Genomic DNA, 26,193 nt, shown 5'->3' with positions numbered 1-26,193 from the left:
TAAATTTTTGTTATTGATTTTATTAATTATACATATTGTATTAAATAAAATTATTTGTACACACCAATTGAAATTAGCAACAAAGATGCAAAGACTAACGGAATGCATATGTCAGGTTGTCGGTCGCCGGCGTGTGTTAAAAAGAGAGAATGATGAAAATTAGCATATTTTTTGGCGAATACGCGTATATTAATCCGATCTGACCGACCGTTTCAACTAGATCTCCAAAGGCCATCGAGTTCATTATTATCTGCATTCCTAAATCCGTTCTAAGAAACGAATCGACATACCAGACACACGGACGACGTTCGTTTACACTGCCAAATAATATCGATAATAGAAAAATTCTAAGTAATAATAATTTTAAATGATTAAAAACATCAGGCCACCGACGATTTTACTTGACACACGGACAACGTTTGTATAAACTTGTTTGTTTTTCAGTACTAGGGGTTATATGGACAAAATGCAAGTCTTTTCTTCTTACCGGAGGATCTATTTGGTCTCAAAATGACACAGTGGCCTTATAAAAATGCCTAGTTGTAGTAACGTTTAATATTAAGAAAGCTATAATCACAATCATGTCAGATGTTGAGCGTCATTGTCCAGCCAGCAGTAATCTGTTCAGACGCGCCTCCAAGAGTTTATTTTGAGGGTGGTTTTCTCATGTTTTTTTTTTGTCTTAATAATTTTTGTTATTTGTAATCATTTCTAATAAAATCAATGGACTTATGCCAGTACTAGTGATTTTGATCAATTTTATTGCAATTGTCAAGGTAGTTTATTCGCGACCAAGAAAAAAGACAATTAATTAAAGGTGATTGGTGAAACTTTTACTCCAAATATTTTTAAAAACAGACCAATGGATACACAGGTAAAAAGAACAAACTTACGTTTTTTTTGCAAAATACTCTTTTCCCGTTCTAAGTCCCTGTGAAGTTTGCATCATGTGCTGATATTCCCAAAGAGGATTTAACGATATATTTTGAACTGTCTTTCTTAAAACTTAGTATCTCAGTATGTCCTTACTTTAATGTCATTTTGTCCGTAATATATGGACAAAATGGTTTTTATAATAGGTTACATGTTTCCTTAAAAAACATGTTATTTTAGTTCCTAATGAATCTAAGATGAGTGAAAAAGGATTGAGATTGATTGATTTCCGACTGAACCTGGATCAGGGGTTTCGGGTTCGATACCCACTTCGAGCAGCCTGTTGTCAGGCAGCAGTGACAACGATTTTCACTTGGAAATATAGATAGCAATATGTTTCCAAGCTAAAATACCCCTCATCCGGCATTGCTGCACCAATAAAAACACTCGTCCTATTACAGAAATTGTAATAATAATATATCAAGCAGAGATGTGCCATCTGTCAACCAGACTAGTATTAAGTCAAATTAGCACAACAGCTTATAGGACTATTAGGTTCTGATTACCGTTCAAAAATAGTTTAAAAATAAATTATTTTGCTTCCTCTACTATTATACTACAAAAATAAAATAAGGAAAATAGTCTCACAATTTTGATTACAACCAAATCATCTTGTAAGATTATTAAATTTACTGAATGTCCTATACTGGACAGTTGTAAATAAAAGAGTTAATAAAAAAAAAAAGATTATGAATGTGAAAATTGTTTGTATCTGTCGATATATTGAACATTATATTGCATTTGTATTTTTTCTATCCCCTTTATTCCTCCGAATTGTGTCTATTCTATTATCTATCCAAAGTGCACCAATGTGAAGAGTCAAGGACGTCTTGTGGGTAATTCGGACATAATTAGTTAAATTATATAACCAGTTCGATCGTTCTTTTTTTTCTCAATTTTTTCGATTCAGTGTTCTTTCTCGCGGCGAGTGATGGTTCATTAGGCAATTTACGGGACCAATAAATCTTTGCGGACGTGATAATTGTTATGAAACAGAAAGTCGGTAAGAGTTGTGACCGAAAGCAAGCCTTCGGGTGCCGACGAATTAAAACGAGCGAGAATGATTTTTATGCGACATTTAATTTGTGCTGTGGTTTTTAAATGCTAACGAGAGTTATTTTTTGCAAAAAAAAAAAAATTGTCTGCCGTTTCCTTTTTTCTTTTTATTTTTATTTATTCATTTATATACTTAACCTAAAAAACAACTGTTTTATACAATTTGAGATGTTCCATAGAAAAAGAAACAAGTTTTAAAATAGTTGATTTGAAATTGAATAGTTGAGTTGAGTTTGAATAAAAAATACAAAAAGAAAAAAACAAGATTAGAATTGGAGAAGATCAGATTTAGAAGAAATGAAAAATGCTGAAATCAGTTGTAAAGAGCAAAAAAAAAATTGGATAGATAATATTTGAACTAATTCTGAGTAAAATTATGTCATTTTTAGGTTTTGATATTTTTGCTCGAAATGTTTCAATAATAAAATTTTCAAGAGTTTTACCATTTTACAATCCTGATGCCAACTTTTGATGAAATACATATTTTTTAAAGGCGGAGGAGTAAAAATCTACCACAATAACCGCAAAATGGTCATAATTTCACCAAAGCTCTAGATTGCACTTAAAAGCTCATCATTTCCAAACAGGGCAGATAAAGTCAATTCTATCACCCCGTTTCGGTTTGACGTCAAGGACCTTGACTCAAGGTCTGGGACACCCTGTATATATATATATATATATATATATATATATATATATATATATATATTTACTACTATATTTACAACTGACCAGTTAAAGATATTTCCTGTATAATTGCATATATATGAAGATAGTATAGAACATCTATAAAGATAGTTATAGAACAAATATAAAGATGGTACATGTTTTATTTAATTACAATAAAAAAATAAAGATTTTGGTCAAACTTGGCATAATAATAGATTTTATGCCCAAACTGGCCGTGGTAAAATATTAGAGGTTTATGAAAAGCTCGTTAAAAAGCAACTGTTTTAGAATTAATGGTTCATAGATTGATTTCGATCATTAAAAATGGCTTTGTAATAGATATATAATCTAGATAAAATTTTGAGTGTTATCTAGAATTTAAATGCCAGTAACATAAAGTCTTTTTTATATCTCAATTAAAGATATTTTAAACTTTATATGATCCTAATCACAAAGATTTCCGGTAAATTACATATATGAACATACGAATAAACGAAAAATTAGTCTAGGATATTAGTCTTAGGAACTTATTATTAGAATTTCTAGTCTGCAAATATACATGCTACAATACACACCTATAACTCGAAGTATTATTAGTTATAATTTTCATAGTTTTAAAGAAAATACTTGAAAGGTAAAAGATTTTTACCTATTTTTACTAAAAATTGAATTAATTCAATTTAAATAATTAGAAAAGTGCATAAATCCATATATTACTTGTTTTTAACACAGTTAAAATCTGAAGAAGGTTAAATATTTGAAAAAAAAAAAATTAAAAATACTTAAAAAAAAATTAAAAAGAATTATATATATATATATATATATAATATTTTAATATAATTTAATATTCAATACGTGATTTGGTAGGAGAAAAAAAGTGTTATTGTACAGGGCCATGTCAGTCATATATGTGTGACATAATAAAAATCCAGAAATTTCAGCAAAAAAAAAATTGTTGATACATCAAGGTTTCTTGGTCCTTTTTTAACTAAATTATCTAATAAAGTTACCATGGCCAATGTGACAATTTTTCTGATAGCATTGTGACTGAATCGTGTTAATTATTGAACAAAATCTATCAAAAGTATTTAAATTCAATGTATTTGAATAAATTACAATTATAATATTATATATGAATTCAATCTAATAATGCGGATTCATTTTTTTATTTCAATTTCACTTTCAAATCTCTCATAAGCAAAGGCAAGGCGTTGGCAAAAAATGCAAATTTGATTATAATTAATGACCCGATGATTTTTAATTAACTTTGTTTTTAATAAATTATTATTTGTCTTTCCGATTATGAATGTCTGTTGGACCCATTCCTCAGATTTTTTCAAGTTTATTTCTGTTGTGGGTATTATGATTAACAATAAAAGCGAACGTGGGAAAGCAAACAAAACAAAGAGACCACTATGATGAGACTTAAACATAAAACGTTCGCAAAAACGCAAAACATATTTAATCGGCCCCAGAGGAATTCTTATAATAGTATAACACACGTAATTTCTTCTTTTTTCAACGTCATCATCTAATTGGAAAAGATTTGGTACTTCACTAGACACAACAATTCACAATTTATTATGAAAACAAACACTTTTCGTCTGTGTTTTAATTCTTAATTTCTAAATGGAAAAGAAATATTTGAATTTATTCTCAAGTGTTTATACTATTCTTCTTGATTAATATGTTGGATTTTATACAGCTTATGAAAGCAAACATTGGGTATAAATATACCTTATGTTTTGTTTTGTGCTTCGAACAAAGAATCCATTTTTTTTATCTCTACTCCTTTTCTTATTATCTACTCTCTACATTTTTTATATTATATCTACAACAGTTCACTTAAGGGCATTTAGCAAATGTGATAATTTACAATTGTCAGTTGTAAAAGAGACATTGTATAAAATAATGATATGCTGAAAAAACAACTTACTAGTTGTGAGAATCCAAAGTGGGATTAAAACCGCGGTTTCTAACCTGCCCCCTCGGGAAACCCTTCTCAGGGGGGCCCGTACATCGGTTTTCAGAATACTATTTTCGAAAATAACCCAAAAATTATGAAATGATATTAATAAATAAACAAAATCTAATTAGTTTTTATGCATATTTTGACATAATATCTCATATTAATGTGTTGTCTGATAATAACAGTTGAGCATTTATAAAATTAAATTGTTAAAAAAAAAATTAAGGGAGCACAAAATTTTTTTTCATTAGAGCGGGGAAGGGCGGCGGTTCGATAAAGGTTGGAAACCACTGGATTACAAAAACTGTTTTTTCTAATTCCATCTTCAAGATCCCTGTTAAGAACATGATTTTGGTTATAGAAAATACAATCAGAATTGTTTTATAATAATTATAAATTAATTGTTTATATAAAAATTATGTCAAAATATTTTTTTAATATCTCTCATTGATTGCATTTTTAATTTTTCTTATTTTTTATTTTTAAAGATCATGTTCTTGACAGATGTCCTGGAGATGGAACTTGCATAGTTCTGAATCGTCTGCCAAAAATCGAAAATCAAACTTTCTGTATATCTTTTAGAGGTTTCTGAACATTTTGGCAAACTTTAGAAAAAAAAGATGTATGTGTGTGTGTATGTGTTGTGTGCGTGCGTGCGTGCGTGCGTGCGTGCGGATACAAATTTTTGTCGAGGATTTTGGGAACACGGATCAGCCGATTTGAATAATTTTAAAAAGCATTCTATTCGTATTGATGGGGAGACGTGCTAGTTAGTCTTTATTAAAGCCAGATCTAGCCACTCGCGAGATACGGGGCAAAAAGTTCCAAAAATAGTAGTTGATTTTAAAAAAAAACAGAAGTCAGATATGAATGATTCAAAAAATATTTTATTCGTATTAACGAAATGAAGAACTGATTAAATTTTTGGGAAGGCAGGACCAGCGGTTTTGGAGATCAAAAAAAAAAAATTCATCTGGCGGTCGAAAATGATCATTAGGCATATGCATATCAAATTATCATATTTTACAGAGATTTTAATAAGTACAGACTTTGTTTCCAATTCTTTGGGTTCTGACCAATTTTATAATATTTTGAGTTCGCTTATGTAGTTCAAACAGATTTTCTCGACATTCTCGACACTATGGATCAGCCTATTTAAATGAGTTTTAAAATTTTCAAAATAGTTCAAAATTTTCTAAAAAAGTCGAATATTGTCAAATTTCAGATTTTTTTTAATTCTAAATTCACGAAAAAGTCGGTATTCTCGAAATTTTAAAGCTCTTAAAAATTTTAAATCACGGTACGGGTAGTTTCAGCAATTTGCTCTAAGGTACGATGTAATGCTCACTAGTTACGAAATAGTTTAACCCTTTCCACTCGTGAATTGCGAGATTAATATGTATTTTCGGCATCCGAGTAGAAAGGGACTATTTAAAAATCTTTTTGTAGGTTACGGTAGTGCCTGATGAATAAAAACTGTAAAGCAAAGTAAATATTTTGTATCATCGCAGTCTAGAAGTTTGACAATCTCAATTACCAAATAGTTCTACTCGTTAAATAGTTCATTTACCATTACCATTCATTTATTTTAAAATTCATATCTCGTCGAGATATTTCGTCCGCTCTGTGACCATAACCTTCATCGGCCGGCTTATCATTAAAGATGTTTCGTTGCCAAAATTTGTATCGTGCTAATAAAAATACGAATAAACATAGAGGTTTTATTTTTAGGCACTGCTCGTTAATATGGGACAGATCAGTGACACTGAAATTATAATATGTATTATATGTTCTGCCATTTGAATCGTCTTCAAATGAATGAATTTCATGAAGCGAATTTAAGCAACTTTGCAACTTTAAAACAGATTCGCATCCGAGATATGGAATTGTTTTAATTAAAATAAATTGGGCGAAATATGTGACGTGAGCCGCGGTTTGATTTGTTGGTTTGTTTTAGATTTTATTTATTTATTTTATTGGTATACGAAAATTAATTAGGGCGACGGTTTTCTTAAGATGATTTAGATGGCTGTAGTGTGGTGAAATTGAGAACGTAGGTATTTCCTATATTTTGATAATTATAATATAATAATCAAAATATTTTGAAATTCCCGTAGGTAATTACAATAAAAGTAATACAATTATAGTAATCACAATAAAATCGAAAATGAAAATTTTTATATATTTTTACAACTTTCAAAGGTTTCTGAACATTTTGGCGTACCTTAAAAAAACTGGTTGTAGGATGTATATGTAAAATGAATGTAGGTATGTGCGGATACAATTTTTTGTCGACCATTTCCAGAACACAAATCAACGATTTGGCTAATTAAAAAACATTCGATTCGTCTTGATAAGGAGACGTGCTGATGAGTTTTTACCAGAGGCAGGTTTAGCCATTTCAGAGATACGGGACAAAAAGAGCCAAAGATGATAGATGATTAAAGGAACATTTTATTTGTATTGATGCAATAGATAACTGATAAATATTTTGGGAAGGCAGGTATATGCGTTTCGGAGATCCAATAAAAAATGGTACCAAAAATGCCATTTGGCAAAAAATGTCAAAATGATCTTTAGACATATGCACATCAAATTATCAGATATTTCTTAATAACAAATTTGATTTAGAATGTGAGTCATTTTTCTCAAAAATTTCAATATTTTTAAAAATCTATTTTTTTCGCAGTTTTCCAAACATTTTGAACCTTTTTCAAAATTTTGATTTTTGGTAAGGGAAGTTCCAGCAATTTGCCTTAAGGCACGATGCCATGCACCACTAATTATTTTACAAGTTTTAGAATTTTGTAGTTACAATACTAAATATACTATCCTATAATGTAAATAAAATTTATTACTGCTGATTACTTTCTTATGATCAAATAAACACATAAATAATAAATATTTTGTTAATATTTGCTACTATTCACGTAAATAAATATATAAATTTATAATAGAATCTGATTTACCATGATAATTTAAATGTTTTATGTGTATAATTTGTATGTTTGATGAATATATTACTGAGTTTTCTATGATTTGTAATATAGTACTTTTTTCAAACATTTTAACTCTGTTTTTTGGTGAAATTTCAAAAACATTTATTTATTTTATGACTAAATCGATAATAAATTAAACGAAATCTCATTCGCAAGACATTTTTCAGACCCAAGTCACTGTTTAATTTAATAGAAACGAAGATAAGAATTTTGCGAGACTTTTTCAATAAATCTGTCTTGCAAAAATCTAAAGTATTTAACGATAGTTTTGTAATATTACAAATATCGAACATAAATATCAACACTATTAGAAAATCATGTACAAAAACATCTCGCATAATGTTTGATTGCTTTCAGATAAATTCATTGAATTTTTTGAAACTAAGCCAATTGATTGTATTTTATAAATGACATATTCAGAATAAATACTGATACTGCCAAGCTGAATGCTTTTCAAAACAACACATTTTGTCTTTCATAAATATAAATAATTAAAATTTAATTTGTACTTCTACATTTTTTTTGGGAACTAAACTCGTTATTCAATTTTCTTTCAATTGAGTATTTCTAGGTATCAAACAATAGTAACCCATTGATTCACTCATTTTCACTTTGAAGTTTAGATAAATTGCTGAAACCAATTTTCTTTAATTCCTTGAAAATAGCAATTATGATAAAATGAAATCTTGTAAGCTATTGTAACATGAAAGAAAGAAAAACAAAATTAGAATAGAAGGAAATATAACTAGTATTAATTGCTGTAACTTCTCGTACCAAAAATTTAAATTTTTAAAAAATATTCAATTTTCTTTTAGAACTCTGAAAAAATCGATTTTTGAGATTTTTGAAATTTTTGAAAATAATTGAACTTTTTGAAAAATTTGATTTTTTTATACTTCCATTTTACAGAAGAATTGGCCACTAAATTTACTTCATTAGGCTCATATTAAGTCTAACTTCAATGAATTATCATTAATATTTTTTTCTGTATATTATGTTATATCTATTTATAACTAAATTATACAAATTTACGAATTTTAAAGATTTGTATGAACTGCTATTTAAAAATTGCTGAAATTCTGAATTCATTCATTAGCATAGTTACCCATTTAAGAAAAGACTGTTGTAATCCTTCCAGCAAAAATCAATAAACAGAAAAGGAAAAAAAATGGCTCATCTTAACTAGGATCAACTATCTGAGGTCTATAAAGGTCTTTTTTTAGGTTGAATCACTCACTGGAGTGGTCCCGACTCATTTGCTTTGAGTATGTATTTTTTTTATTATATTATTGTTTTTGTTAAATCATATCAGAATAGCTTATAGAATTATATTCAATTTTGATTGCTATTTGTAAAGTAAACAAAAAAAAAATAAAGCGACTCCAAGCAACTGATTTGAAATGACCCATGCAGATTGATCCAATGTATCGTGTCTCGATGTCGATAATTAAATTTGACTTTTTCAAACTTTATCAATACAATATAGAGACAATAAATAAGTTTTCTGCGCAGTGGAACCCAATCAATTCTAATTGTGATATGAATCACATATCAAGTAATATTAATGGTCCGCCAATGGCACGGCAGCAGTCAATACGCTCTGTGTGCCTTTTATTTCAGAAACATTATCGAGTGTCAATGCCACAGTGCCATTGACACTTACTGTAATTATAGAACTTTTCAGAATTCAATCTTAGGACAGATCTGCAGAGTTGTTATTAATGCCACGAACAAGGAATCGACTATTGAACGAAGTAATAATGAAGCTTCGCTAGTTTAATTTGTTCAGAAATACCAAGAAAGTTGTGAAAGGAAAGTGAAGATCAAACCCGAATACAACGTGGGTACTGTTTTCTACGTACATAATTGTCACCAAAAAAATATTCAAATTCGAGGATTTTCGCTGAACAGCGACCAGAACTGTTCTATAAACTATTGAGATTGAGTTATAGTTATACGAACTCTAATATAAGAGGCAACCCAATGGTCCCAATGATCCCAATGGTCTATTATTTCTCATTGTGATTTATTTATTTTTTTATCTATTAACTTCCCGTAGGGTAAGTTATAGTAATCGCAAAAAATTCGAAACTGAAATATTTTATATATCTTTACGTTTCAAAGGTTTCTGAACATTTTGGCGGTTTCGAAGAACCAATAAAAAAGTGAAAAAAAGCCATTTGGCGGACAAAAATGATCATTAGACATATGCACATCAAATTATCACGCATTTAAAAAATATTTTAATCATAAAAACAGATTTTGTTCACTTTTCTATGGGTTTCCTACCAATGTTTATCCGTTATACTGCGACGCGGCGCCCACGCGCTTCCATATTTTGTTTTTACAAAAAATGCAAAAGTTTTTGTTTGCAAAAAATCAATTTTTTCATTCCAATTAAAAAAAATAAATTTAAAAAAAAATTAAAAATTGGTACAGAAAGTTTCAATTTGCCTTAAAACACGATGCCATACACCACTAGTTACTTATTGAATTGCTTGAACCTATGGCTTGAACTAAGTCGCCACATTTTGGGATTTTTTTAAATTCTGTATTAGTTATAGCAAATTTTACGTTAGAACGTCAGGATGAATTTTAAAACTGAATTTAACAAAAAAAAAAAAAAAATAGTGTACTGTATTAATCCCACGTTCCTTATTTTCGTTACCACATTTCGTTATTTAGGAATGTCAGTTAATCTAGTATTTTTGCACAGACATTCGCTAACAGTAGTGTATTTTTAACATCAAGTACCCCGAGTTGCAACAAATTTCGATTTCCAATCTCTGTATTTTATTGATTACTGATCGATAGTACGGATGTTCTTTAGATAGTTTTCGCTCATCGGATCTTCGGATCTTCGGATGCACGCGATCATATTAAGCATATCGTCTGTGCGATGAAAGAGATACACCCAAGAGTACTTCCAGTGTTTGTTTTGCGCAAAGGCACATTTGCAAGAGGCTGGGAGGGATATTTCGTCGATGTCTAGACTTAGGCATCGGTCATCCACATCGACCACGATTGATCGTTATTATATTACGCCAAGCGAAATAATACACTGGAATAATACCGTGACTGACAAACGAGGCGAAAGATATCAGATCGGGAGAATTTCAGGAACACTGCACGCGAATTGATTGTAATCGATGGATAGTTGGTGCACTGTCCGAAAGTAGAATGATTATCTTGCAACCACATAAGTGTTTTTTTATTATTATAAAGCAATATTGAATAAATGCAATATTGTGGTGGGAATAGCTCAGTTAGTAGCATGCCCGACTCACATGCTAGGTATACTCGGTTCGAGTCCTGGCACTGAAATAGACAATTGTCATTTGATTTGTTGGATAGAAATTAAGTAGAATTTGAATTTTTGATTTGAGATAGAATTAGATATCAGAAGAAAAAGAAAGGTCAGAAGATAACGAAGAGTGAAGAAGTCAGTTGTTAAGAAAATTGGATAGTTTAGGATATGTAAAGATAATATTATCTAAAAATAGTATAAAATGTAAAAATAAACGTTGTGGAAAGAAATGGCTCAATGTTCTATGTAACTGAGATGAATAAAAAATACAATATTCAACAGTTTTTGTTCAAGATGAACAGTTTTTTTGGCTGAACTGATTTTTTTATTACGTGGATCACCATTTGCTCAAGATATAAAATCAATTGATCAGAAAATACAAAATACATATAAGAACTGCATCCAGTGATACATTTTATTTGCAGTGTTGAAACAGAAAAATGGTTAAAATTAAAAAATGTGGATTTTTACTCAGAAGTAATAATTCTATAAGTACGTTAGTTATTTTTTTGATTATTATTTTAGTTTAATTGCTTTTTTGATAATTATGTTTGACTTATAATAAACCAAGAACTAGAGAAAATTGTCATACATACGTTGTTTAGTAGTTGGTACGACTAACGCTGTAGTTGGTACGACTAAGGATGTAAGTGGTACGACTAAAGTGCCGTATTGAAAGTACATTTTTGAAAAACGTAAAAACCTATTTCAATCAAAATGTTTAGTAATTATCAATCACAAGCCAACTGAATAGATGCAGTAAATGCCAAAGATTTTTTTCTAATTTAATTGCACAAAAGATAAGCAATACCCTATTCACATGCTAAAATTTCGTATTTGAAATGATTGCTTTATAAATATTATAAATTATTTATGTGAAAATATCTGCTCATTAAAACAGAATTTTTAGACATATAGATCAAAACATTAGTTATAATAAAAAAAATCTATAAAATATATTATTGCGTAATAAAACAAATTAGCAAATAATTAGGATTTTTTCTGATATTTTGTCTTTATCATTTGAAATATAGTAAAATTATAAAAATATATTTTATTGAATTTTATAATGAAAACAAAAATAATATAATTTATGGACTAAAGAATAACAAGATTTAGCTTTATCTAGGCAGAATAAATTGAGCCTGAAAATATTGCCAAAAAACCTTTAAAACATTCTCATTATTTCGCATTACTTTTGTCTGATCAAATTTTCTGAACATTTGTAATAATAATGCGATCAGGTGTTTCACACATTAAACCTAACCTACAAAACGCACAAACGTCAAATAACAATTCTATTATAAGTGCATCTTCCAAATATGCCCTTGATATCACATACGTGAAGTTAGGTTTTATGTGTAAAACTCCTGATTGCACAGGAAATACATAGCTTATTTTTAACAATTTCTACTACTAATTCATACGAAGATAGGACTGTAACATAGCGTTGCCATAACATTTCGGATTTCCAATTGGCCATTTTCCAATCAGAAAGTTGGACCCATAGTTTATTGACAATGAGGAAACAACAATATGTAGTGAAATATTTCTCTTAATTTTTTTTCCTTGCTCGAGTTTTATTCAGTTACAATATACTGAATTGACCAACGAGTCATGAATAATTTATGTGAGAACAATATATTTTTACAGTTTAATTGGAACTGCATGCAATGCAATTTTCCCAATCCGAACAATTCTGAAAATCAATAATGAATGAAAATCTACAGTCATGCTAGTTGAAGGCTGAAAATTGCATTATATTGAAGTCAATTGCAAATGCGTTGCGAATTTAATGAATGGTTATTTTTATACGCATTCAATCATTTTATTTTCCTATTACTCATGTAAGGCATTGGAGCAAAAAATTAATATGAAAAGTGATTCGCAAAAGTGGTCAATTGCATGTCTCATGCATCGATGACTTTTTTACTGCGACGTCTTTGTTTGCAAGGAAATAAAATATCGAGGTTTTTTTTATATAGCAAGGACTCGCATTTGACTCGTCAATTGATCATTTTGCTTCTTGTGCATTATTTTCTATAATAAATCAACTTATTTATTTGAAGGTATGTATGGAAGAGAAAATCATCTAAACTGGTAATGAAACTTTTATAAATTTTAATTCAATTTATTAGTTAGTTTTATTTGACTCCTTGTGCTCATGTCTCTTTCCCCAACCTCGCTCCGTAACAAATAGTTTCCGAGCAGAATAGATATCGTTCGATTATGATTATATTAATGTTCATTTATATTCAATGCTTATGTCCTGGCCTATTGTTACATTATGAAACACAAAAAATAACAATAAGAACATCAGCAACATACCTATTGTCTTTAATGTTTCAATCGGTACATATTCTGTGTGACCCACAAGAATTGTTAGCATATTGTATTCAAGGTGGATCCTTCGATCATCTCGACCAGATTCGTTAATGATGGTCGCCTTTCTGATGTCTGATCGATATAACAATAGGGTAATTTTTAAGATTACTCATCGATGGTCATATTTTGTGGATCCAGAACGATCATATTTTAGAACAGATAGTAATATTTTAATGATAAGCTTTTTCTTTTAATATAGTGAGCTAGCAGTAGTTCCATGGTAAGAACGTTGACTAGCAATTACCAGTTATTTTGGATGAGATCCCAAACTCTGCCAGTTTGATACCAGGCAGTAGATCAAATTTTGGCGTGAGAAAACTATCTATATTTGATATATTCTTTATAATTTTTTTTTTAACTTTCTGCAGGGTTATTGTAATCGTTCAAAAAACAAAATTTGAAATTTTTGCATATATTCTCGTTTTGAGGGTTTCTGAACTTTTTGGCATACCTTAGAAAAAATGAATGTGTGTGTGTGTTTTGTGTGCTCGCAAATTTTCGTCTACGTTTTCGGGCGCACGGATCAACCGATTTGAATGTTTTAAAAAACATTCGATTTCTATTGATAAGGAGATGTGCTGATTAGTTTTTGGTAAAGCCAGGTTCAGCTGTTTCGGAGATACGGAGTAAAGAGTGCAGAAATAGAAATTGAGTGGAACAGAGCATGCGATTTGTATGATCCAAAAAGCAGGAGAATTTGTGATTATTATTTGGCAAAGGCAAGCCCAGCCATTACGGATATATGGAGCTAAATGTGAAAAAATGGCAGTTTTTGATAGAATCAAGCATCCGATTTGATTGATTCAAAAAATTTCTTGCTTGTGCTGACAAAACAATTGCTTTTGAAAATTTTTTTTTTCATTTTAATTTGTTTTTTTTTCAAAAATTCTTTTTTTATTGCATATCAAAAATAATTTAGATTTTTATTTTCTTTCTGGCTAAAGTTCTAGAGCTCACTTATATACTTCAAATAAATAATTTAAACTTTGTTATTCAGTTTATGTAATTCTTATAAATATTAGACAATGTTACAGTATTTATAAAAGTCTGTTTGAAAACATTTAATCTTCCTCGGAACATTCCGTTCCGGTACGGGAAGTTCCAGCAATTTGCCTATAGGCACGATGCCACACACCGCTAGTTTACTATGATATACTTACAAAATATGTATTAGATATTTACTTCTTTTTCTCGAACTGATTTCTAAGATATCACATTTATCAAAAGACTGAATATTTATTCAGCTGCATTAATCGATATGATTAATGGCAACCTACTTCGTGAAAGATTTTTCATAATGCCGTATATCATATACATATGAGATTAACATTATTTTAATTCAGAACTCTGCTTGTAAAGTCGAAGCAACGAATCAAACACGTCATTTGCAGTTACTTCCCGTCTAGCATGCATCGCTTAAATTGTCAGTTTTACTATAAATCATTTGAGCATATATAGAAGACTAATAATCCAAGAGCTAACTAGAGAAATGGACAATTATTTATGTGTCAATTTTAGTTTTACAGACCAAGAATAGACAAGTCTTGAGTACAGAGGTAAATTAATTTGAATAGAATTTGTTCAAGTTTGGACAGTCCCAGATTTTGATTATCACTGATCAATATACCATAATTATAATTTACTCTTATTTGTACTCAGCATTTTCTACATCATGTTTCTTTATAGCCAAATTTTCCAGAATTTATTTGCATGGTTTATCCTAGCTCTTTAGCAAATGCAATTGATTAAGTCTTTCTTCATCGGTTCTTCAATGGCAATAATTGAAGTATAGACAATCGACTTCTTCAAATAGAGACTGACGCCAAGATATTAAACTCATTTGCACTTTCTTAATAGATCTATTCTATCACTGAAGGAGTAGACTGAGAAAGCATCAGTACTAGAAATTAATTTTATATCATACAGATAAATTAGGTGTATAGTTAAAATTTTTCTTGAAGAGATAACAGACTTCTTTCATTGTTTTTGGCCTCAAATAATGTTTGCTAAGTGCACGTCGAATTGCTTTAGTCTTTGTTGGTGTCAACTTCTTGTTTCTTTCAATTTTGCTCTAGTCTTTTTTGGTGTCAACTTTTGGACTCATACTTCTTGTTTTTGTAGTACTTGAGTGCAAATTTTCTTGGTGGGATAATGGACTTCTTTCTAATTTTCTTCATTGGTTTTTAGTCTCGGTTTATGTTTGCTCTACGTGAACGTCGAATTGCTATAATTTTCTTTGGTCTAAAGTTCCAAAGTTTATACTTCCTTGTCCTTGTACTTCAACTTGAGCAAGTTGTTTTTAGTTTTTTTGTTGAATGACAATATAAAGACCAGAAATGGTTTGGCGAACTACATCAATTTTGGTCAATTTTGATCAGCCTCTGTTTTTATTTTTTTGAGCAGTTTTATCTGCGTCTTTGAGCCTTGGAAAATTACCGATTTCCATCATTTTTTCTTCAATTTGTATTTATATTACAATCGTTTTTATACTGTGATGAAATACATTGGACAGTAGTGGTAGGAATTAGGAAGTATCACTTACTATGACTTCCATCAATTCTAAAACAAATTTCATTAACTTAACTGGAAATAGATGTTTTTTTGTACATTTTAATTACAATTTGTCACACTTAGGACATACAGTAATTGTTCTGACTTTTTTATTATATGGATTTTTTAATGGATGGCAACCCAGTAGTTGTCCAATCAAATTATGACTAATTAACTATACCCGAAGTATTTGTTGACACTTTTATTATAGATATGCAGCTATACCCACGAGAAGCCATTTTGAAAATTGACGTTAAAGCTGATAAATTTAAGTGAGAATACTGAAAGTACATCAAATGGTTCTGTCAGGTTTGAAGAATTTTTCATCTAATAGTTGATTGTAAAATAATAACCAACAGTAATGGTGTTGGTTTTTGGTCACTGATAGAGGAAGAGCTACTGCATCGATCTATCTTTATTCAGTAGAAGTTTAATCAACGAATCTTAAGATATATCAGTTTTAATGAAGACTGTTACAACAAGATCAATTAAATTCCAAGTCAAATTATCTTCAAAATTTTGTTTATTTTCTTGTGTCCGACAACCTATTTATGTCTAATGGAGAAAAGTTCCTCGTAAAATAGATTACTGAATACTCTATAATGAACAGTGACATTGATATCGAGGGTTACTGCAGGCCACACATCAAGCGACCTTGTAAACAGATCTTATTACATATATGATGCTTTTGCGATGTGTGGAAATAGTATCCATTCTGAACCATTTATTCATGAACGACATGCCATTCTTAAAAGAAATTGTACGAATTAGAAATATTCATGAATGCACATGTAATAAATGAAAAGGTTGTTCAAGACACTACTGAGTTTAGGTTTAGGTGTAGCCCTATAACTTGTAACATGCTGTTGCAATCAATAAATGGTAACTAGCTGTAAGTGGAATTCTGTCTTAAGGCAATTAGGGCATCGTGCCTTAAGGCAAATTGCTGGAACTTCCCGTACCAAAAATTATTATTATTTTTTTAAAACGATTAACATTTTTGAAAAAAAAATACTTTGAAAAAATAAGATTTTTGAGAAACTATAAATTGGACAAAAAATTAGTTTTTTTCGAAAAAAAAAAAAAAATTTAAAAAATTTTTTTTTTAAAAAAATTTTTTTTTTTGAAAAAAAGTTTTTTTTTTCTTTATTTTGACATATTGTGGAAAATCTGAACTTTTTTTTCAAAGCAATCTTACTGCTTTAACTACATAGGGACAAAATATAAAGCGCGTAAGCGCCGCGTCGCTGTCTAACGCATAAGCATTGGCACGGAACCGATAGGAATGTTAACAAAATGTATACTTATTGTTAAAATCTCTATAAAATGTCTGATAATTTGATGTGCATATGTCTAATGATCATTTTTGACCGCCAAATGGCTCATTTTTTTACTTTTTCCTCTATATCTCCGAAACCGCTGGACCTACCTTCATGAAAGTTGTATCGATTCTTCATCTTGTCAATACAAATAAAATGTTTTTTGAATTATTAAAATCGGACGCTCCGTTCTCTTAAAAACTGAGTTACCGTTTTCGAAACTTTTTGCCCCGTATCTTCGGAACGGCTTGACCTGCCTTTGCCAAAAACTAATCAGCACGTCTCCTTATCAATACGGATCGAATGTTTTTTGAATTATTCAAATCGGTTGATCCGTGTTCCCGAAATCGTCGACGAAAATTTGTATCCGCACATACATACACACACATACATACATACACACACACACACACACACACATACACACACACACACACACACATACATCCATTTTTTCTAAGGTATGCCAAAATGTTCAGAAACCTCTAAAACGTAAAGATATATAAAAATTTTCATTTTCGATTTTTTTGCGATTACTATAACTTGCCCTACGGGAAGTTAATAATAAATAGAAATCGCCATTGGCCAGTAGCTAGGTTTTTTCAATATGATTCATTTATCAAATAAAACAGTTTTATAAATCTCAAGTGCGTTGCTTAGTCATACGGCCTAACATTGCCTGTTTATGAGTTTTTGATTAATCCAATGGTCACTGACAGGTCGGACGTCCGACGCTTACGACTAATTTCAATTAAAGAATTGTGTTAAAATACAGAATCGGATTTTTGACTGAATTTGCTATGTTTTATTTGAATTAATATTCTGGTAATATTTAAAACAAAAAAGAAACAAGGGGCGTTTCATTAATCACGTGATTGATTTTTTTTAGAGATTTTTGATCCCCCCCCTTCCCCTTGGTGATACGTCGAGATATTTAAAATTATCCACTCTCCCCCACGAAAGATCATGTGAATTTTTAATTGCGTAAAATTTGTCAAACATATTTTTCGAATTTACGAAAAAATCGTATTTTATTTTTTTTTGTAAATGTTTGTATTTTTTAAATTCAGGTAAAATATAAATACACGTGATATCTTACTGGACCCCTCCCCCCCGCCACGTAATATTTTGTGAATTTTTGTCAAACCCCATCTCGTGATTAATTGACGCCCTCCAACGTTTAAGGGGCGATTTGCCTCAGTGCACTATGGTTGAACTTGTCGAAATCGGATGGTATTTATGAGCAATGATGAAAATGAGGCTTTAATGTTGATTAAAAAAAATTCCGTCATATGGATTTGGAATTTTCATATTAATATTATTTACCAGTTTTTTACCAATTATTTCTGTTAAATTTTATGAAAACCTGATTAGGGTGATTCCATACTAATCATGTCCTTCTAACACTTTTTGGCTTTTCAAAATTGGTTGTGATTTTTTTTTGCCAAACACCGACGATTTTTTTTATTTAACTTACAATAAAATGCTTTGACTGATCACCAACACTAGTAATTGTTATGTTTTATTAAATCCCGTTTAAATTTTGGAATACACTCTAGCTGTTTACTATGAAAAAGCTAGACTAGAGGTAAAATTTGCGCTTACATACATATACATACATTTTTTTTCAATTTTGTAAATAAAACGATTCAGAATTATATGAAACATAAAAAAAGACATAAGAGCAAAAAATCGGATTTTCTGACGAGAACATTAACTTTTTGTTCGGGAAGGTAAGCAAAAGACCAGTTTTTGATATCTTTTTGGCTGTTAGAATTTCGTTATTTAAAAATACAATAAATTCTGATCATAAATTAATGATAGAAAGTGCATACTAGAAAATTGATCTCAAATGCATGTATAATAATTATGAAATTAAAAAAAATTCTTTTCAAAGCTTATACATAGTATATATTGAAAATTGTCAACAATCTATACTAAACAATAAAAAATAAATTTAAATGCAAATCATAAGAATAATTTTTTCATCAGCAAACTTCGATTCTGGATGAATTTTCATCCTAACTTCTTATTATTAAATTATGGAATACGCTGAATATCATACAATGTGCTACATTGTATATTTATTGTATAATTGGTTTGAAATTCAAATGTGTTCCATCAACAACATGTTAGATTATATTTTAACATGATGAATAAAAATCGTTCACACCGAGCGTTAAGCTTGTCCGAAACGTATGATTAACCCATTCAAAAGCTCGAAGCCGTTTACGAAAAAATTGCAAGGAAAAATTATACAAATTTGATTTTATGTGTGTTTGTATTTCATAACGAATTTGCATTCAACAAACAGCTTTGTGGGTAAAACGTTGCCATCATATGCATGATTATCGCCATTGTGGACGCGTTCTGCCAGAATTGCTCTCTTGTTATAACCGCGATGAATACATCAAAAGTGGCTATTCATAGAGTAACATGTTTGAATATGAAATATATATTGGGTCGTGATGAATTTGCGCTATATCAGAAACTTTACGCTAAAACTTCAACTTATGCTGTGAGTCTATAAACACAATTGCAACTATCATAAGTACTATTTAATATAGTAAGACAATACCTGGCATCCAGACAGACAGACAGACAGAAAAATTTTAATATTTTAGTTACAATTTATGTGTATATATGTTTTATATATGAGTCTTTCTTCCCTAGGGTATTCCACTCAAAAATTTCTAATTTTACATTACTTTCATTACTATTTATATGACAATACCTGGCATCCAATCAATTATACAATTTTTCAATTGTATTTACTGATTATTAATTGTACAAGTGAATCAATGTTATTCACTGATGATAATTATTTACTGAGCCGATTGCGTAAAAAATTAAAATCGATACATATTTATAATTAATAACTGGGGTGTAAGTGGCGTTTTGCCCTAATAAAAGTTGCATGAATTTCACTATAGGTGGCGTCCATTAATCACGTGATCGTTTTTTTTTTAATTCCCTCTCTCCCTTGGTGATACGTCGTAATATTGAAATTACCCCCCGCCCTCTGCCATCAAACATCACGTGTATTTTAGTATGCAAAATTTTTCGAACAAATTTTTCGAATTCACGAAAAAATCGTATTTTTTTATTGAAAAATTAGGTAAAAAATAAATACACGTGATGTATAACTAGATCCCTCTCTCCCCACGTGATATTTTGATTTTTTGTGAAATCCCCTCCTTCCCCTAAATGCTTCGTGATTAATGGACGCCACATATGTGTTAAATAATCAACTAAATCAATAAGAAGTATATTTACCTATTTAGGTAATTGTATAACTTTTCGTTGGGCTATTAGGGTTTACAATTTTTATTTAGATCATAAACTATTGCTTTAAGTTTACTAAAAACTAAAATTAAGAAGAAACGGCTTGGCCAATCTTTACCTAAAACTATATACATTGTGATACCCAACCAATATCTTTTCAACACCTTTTTGAATTTTTAAAATCAAATCAGAATTTTGGCTTAAACGTGAACGTAAAAAATTTGCATATACTGCTCATTAGAAAGAAATGACTTGGTTGATGATCTCGTAGAACTAACCACACACTTGTCCTATGCTAGTGGTCCCCCCCTTTCGTAACGCGCCACCCCGTTTTTTTTTTAATGTTGCGCTTCCCTTAATTTTCTAGCAATTTAAATACATAAATACTCATTGTCATTATAATTTATCAGGCTACATATTGATATACAATATTATGTAAAACATATCCATAAAAAAATAATTAATTTTACATTCATATCTATGGGGGCATCTATTAATTACGTGTGGCCTAAAAGGGGGGGGAGGTATTTTGACCAAAAATCACGAAATATTACGTGGAAGAAAGGGGGATTTAGTAAATATTTGGTGTATTTTATTTGTACCTGAATTTTAAAAAAAATAGATTTTTTCAAAAAATTCTCAAAATTCAACATTTTTAGGTACTAAAAATGTACGTGAAGATGAGGGGGGAAGGGGGTTAATTTTAAATATTACATCCAAGATAGAGGGAGAAGTCCTAAAATTCTAAAAATCTATCACGAGATTAATGTACCTTTTATATCATTTCCACATTTTTAGTTAGGTTTTGAAGATAGTAGTGGAAATCGTTCTCCTTGCAACAGCCTCAAGGGACTTATCGAGTTACATTGAATGACTTTTAAACTTTTCATATCAGTACAGCTGTATTTGAGAAAAACGTCGACGAAAGGTCGAAAAATTGGTTCACATGCACAATTTTTTTTTGTTCAAATTTGGTCTCAAACGATTCAGAATGACTTGGAACGTTGAGAAAACATTAGCGAATCGGGAAGCTAAACATGAATCTATGCATATCAATAATAGTCTTTAGTATTTTTGCACATATATTTTATAATCATTTATATTTCTTCTTATTTACCAATGTTTCTTTTACCCAGGTGTGACGCGACGGCCAAATCGACGCGCGGCATGTGAGGCATTTTGCAGAACACGTTTGATGCGGGACACTGAAAGCAGCGTCGCGCGATCCTCGATAATAGTTTTTCCCGTGAAAATTTCGAAAATTCGGCATAAGGTAGCATCAGGCGATATATTTCACAATGACCTCGCGGTTGGGGCAGCGTGCCTCCACAATAGCGGCGGTCGTCGCGATAGTGTTTTTGGTGTGCTTCATCGGCGTTTTGTGGGCGACGTTCCGTCATGGGGCGCATACACGACATCAGGATCCGCCTCCTGCTCTACCGGCGAGTTATCATCAGAGGGAAAGCGGCGATGAAGTGCGAACGACGCCTTATCGCCTGCCCGGACCGGCTTTGACACAGACCGCAGCTGAGGGTAAGTGAAATTTATTTTTTATGACTGGGTGATATTGTATGAAGCGTATCTAGTTTGTGTTGTTTCTACTTTCCATCGAAACTGGTTGTGTATCATACTTTTTTTAAAATATGCGCCTATTCCAATATGAATATCAGCCTATTTGTTGGTTAGTTAGATTTAAAAACGGATACCAATTCATTGACTTGGCTACCCCAGTGGTCGAGGACTGGGGTAAATTATCCAACTGGGGTAAAAGTGGAATTTTTAGGGGTAAAAAGTATATATTTGCGAAGCACTAAATCAGCTTCAGTAACACCTACTATCGGAAAGAATTTCTGCATTAGGCCCTATCCGGACGCCTACATAGAACATAATTTTACATCATATTTGATTTTCTATGGTTATTAGTCAAGTGGATTATCAGCAATAATCCAATATGATTATCATCAAATATGGTTCAATATGGTAGTAGCATTAGTCTATTAGCATTAGCTAATTTTTTGGTAGAGCTTAGTTAGTTAAAAACGATCCCAATTCATTGACTTGCCTACCCGGACGTCTACTCTACTACATATTAAATTAAACATATTTGATTCTATTGTTATTTGTTAAAGTGGATTATCAACCAATATGATCCAAGATGGATCCAATCAATTAGCGTCCAATATCGATATTAGCTTATGGATTATCAACCAATTTGTTGGTAGACTTATTGGTGTAAAACGGATCCAAATTCATTAACTAGCCTACCCGGACGCCTGCATTATATTTGGTTAAACATAATTTTACATTATATTTGATTTTATTTTTTATTGGTTAAAGTGGATTATATCCAATATGGACTATCATCAACTGGGCTCCAATATGGATATTAGCCAATATAAGTCCAATATGGATTTTTTAGCAAATTTCTTGGTAGATCTTAGTTAGTTATTCCCAAACGGATGCCAATTCATTGGCTTTATCATCCAAATTCTTGGTAGAGCTTAGTTAGTTAAAATAGATCCCAATTCATTCATTGATTAGTCTACCCGGATGCCTACATTATATTTGATGAAACATAATTTTACATCATATTTGATTCTATTTGTTATTAGTCAAAGTGGATTATCAGTCAATGTGGATTATCATCAATTAGGCTCCAATATGGATATTAGCCAATATAAGTCCTATATGGATTTTAGCCAATTTGTTGATAGAGCTTACTTAGTTTTTCTAAAACGGATGGCCAATTCATTAACCGGCCTATCCGGATGTCTACATCATATTTGATGAAACATAATTTTACATCATATTTGATTCTATTTATTAGTCAAAGTATGGTGAAAGTGGTATATTTTCGCTGTTTATCTTAGATTTTGTACTATAACAATTATAAGTAAATTTGGAAATGTATATTATATTCTACAAGCTTATACCAGATGTTCATATTTTACAACTGCCATTGGATCTAAAATATTCTGTTTGGAAAATTTTAACGCATTGTTGTTTTTATTTCACTATTCTTGGTACAAATAGAGTATATTATTTATACTGTATATGCAATACATTCGAAAGGAACTAAATAATAGTATAAATCTGATTGGTTTATATAAATTAGGTTTAATAGATAAGTTCCAGTTTCTTATATGAAACTTATACCAGCTATTTTCCGAACTTTAAATTAATCTGGAATTATATATTACATCGACATGTTTATACAAGGAGTTTGATATGCATATTTTAAGACTGCCATAGGACTTGAAATGTTTTATTGTCTTATGCATTATTTTTGGTGTTCTCTCTCAATTTTTTTTAAATAAATATATCGATCCGCAATCAGAACAATTATATTCTATAGGCCAATGCTAATATTGATCTCTATATACAATGTTGATCCCCATAGTTAAAAAATTTTGAGATTCAGAACTTCCCTGCATTGTTGTTTTCACTTTCTTATGCAAATTCTTCTTCATTATGAAAATGTGCATTTTTTTGTATTCTACTCGAAAGTAACAGAATAATACTAAAAATAGAAAATTTTAAATTATGTTTGATTTATCAGTTCCAATTTCTATTTATGAAAATTATAGAAGCTATTTATAATTTAACCAGGTTGCGCTTGTTACAAAATTTAAATTTCTGGATGAAAAGTCTATATTACTTATGCTTTGCTAGGTTAGGGTAAATTTAAATTGTGAATAATAAATCAAGAATTTACTTGAGTACTGTAATTAGAAAACACACTCTAATTGCATTTAGAGTTATTGGCACTTGCTACTTAAGTAATTATTAAAATAATGATAGAAAAGTAACAGGATCAGCTTGCATAATGCTACAATAGATATATAAAGTTATCCCATTCATCTCCATTAATTAAATTTCGTAAGTGTTTATAGTTGACTAACCACAAAAGATTATGCATCTTAGAAAGAGTAAACATGGATCAACAACGCGACTTAAAATAAACCGAAAACACCTAAAAATAATTCTGTTCATTTAACTGAATTGTTTCCGACTCGTTTATTAGCGGACGAAGTTTATTTTTAAAAAATCGTGGTAATTAGGTCTCGTCTATAATTGGACTTTTACAAATGACTTTTGCTAACAAATTGATCTCATTTATCGACGTACTTGAGCCAGTAGCGTTTACTGTGCTTCGGGCACAGGGCTCTGCTTCGGTGTGGGCAATGTGCTTAATTGCTTATTGTATATTGATATATTCTAAACAGGCTTTACAACTAAACATTTTAAATCTATTTCGGCTCCGACGGCCAGACGCTCTCGGACAAGTGTTCGCGTGTCTATATTTGATATAAAGAGCCGATGATAATTTCAATCCGGCTGGAGCTATTCTATTGGCGTCCGCGAGAGAGAACAGAGTTTTATGTATATCATTGAACTTTTTCATTACGGGGAGATCGAAATGTAATTGTTGGCTGAAAAATATTCGAGGAGCTAACATTGATAGCTTATCTGTTAGTAATGTGAGCTGAACTTATAAATTAGATATCTGTGATTTTGGGATACAATTTTAAAATTTAATAGTGGTCCTCTTTGACCAGATCTGTTTATATAATTTTGAGTATTGTTTATGTGGCAACACGAGTTTTTTATATTCATATTCAAATTAATTTAATTATTAATTGCTATATTAAATTATATACTGTACATATTTCAATTTTTACAAATTTCATTCATCATATCTTAATTAATTTTCTCGAACGATGACTCTTCCAATTTATTTATAACGCCTTTAGGGACCCATTTGATTTTTGGATCAGATTCTGTAGATCTGATTCTCAATTTTATTTGGTAAAATCGATCTGTATGAAGTAATAACATTCTATAAGGCCTTTTATTCTCTGATCGACCGTATGTGTAATCCCCAATTATAGGGTGACCGATAAATTGACAATGGACACGTATTTGATGTCGTCTGCCTATAATTTTTAATTAAATCACCTCAGTTTGCCAAGAATTTCGAGTTAGCGAGTGACAACAAAAACTAATATATTGTCATGACATCGATTTTATAAATGTACAGATTTTTTAATATATTTTTAATATACCTATTTAATTCTACTCTCCAAAGTATATTTTTGATAAATACTTTTTTCATTATCGGTGCTTCCGATCGCCCACAAGTAGTTCTTTTGACTACATCGCTAGTGGGGGAGTGATGTGGGAATCTAATAGGCGGCGACATTTGTTGAAATAGCTAGTTAGAGGCGTCCGTTAATCACGTGATCCTTTAATCATTTTTTGGAAATTTTTTGATTCTTCCTCTTCTTGGTGATATTCAAACTTTCCACCAACCCCCTCCCCTCAAACATTACGTGTATTTTTAGTTACGAGAAAAAATAGTAAAATTTTTGAATTTTTGTTTGAAAATGTTAGATTTTTTTTTTAAATTCTGATAAAAAATAAACACACGTGATATCCCTCTCTCGCCTACGTGATATTTTGTGATTTTTTGTCAAACCCCCCTTTCCCCTAAAAACCTCACGTGATTAATGGATGCCCTCTAAGTAGTGAGCTGATCTCAAAGAAGAAGATTAGATGTTCTTGTCAAATAATTTTTTGTCATTCATATGATTATTAATAATTAGTGATAATTCCTTACAAAATTTATATAATCAAATGTTTATTTTAGCATATTTTTTAACTTTTCGTATAGTTATTGTAATCGCAAAAAAAATGAATAGAAAATTTGTTGGATATTTT

The 26,193-nt window shown here is 30.4% G+C and overlaps 1 protein-coding gene across 1 annotated transcript in view; it reads left to right on the top strand.

Annotated features, from left to right (window-relative positions):
* The first annotated feature begins 21,770 nt into the window (after positions 1-21,770).
* LOC113376308 (A disintegrin and metalloproteinase with thrombospondin motifs 9-like) overlaps positions 21,771-26,193 on the top strand; it is a 490,112-nt gene continuing 485,689 nt past the window's right edge. The window contains exon 1 of the mRNA XM_026616212.1: positions 21,771-22,005. Coding sequence (XP_026471997.1) covers positions 21,771-22,005 — 235 coding nt within the window. The remainder of the gene's footprint in view (positions 22,006-26,193) is intronic.

The sequence above is a fragment of the Ctenocephalides felis genome, unplaced genomic scaffold, assembly GCF_003426905.1.
Source record: "Ctenocephalides felis isolate EL2017-DRISC unplaced genomic scaffold, ASM342690v1 CF-g0.4_SCAFFOLD_01886, whole genome shotgun sequence".
NCBI lineage: Eukaryota > Metazoa > Arthropoda > Insecta > Siphonaptera > Pulicidae > Ctenocephalides > Ctenocephalides felis.
This window is presented reverse-complemented; position numbering and strand designations above follow the sequence as displayed.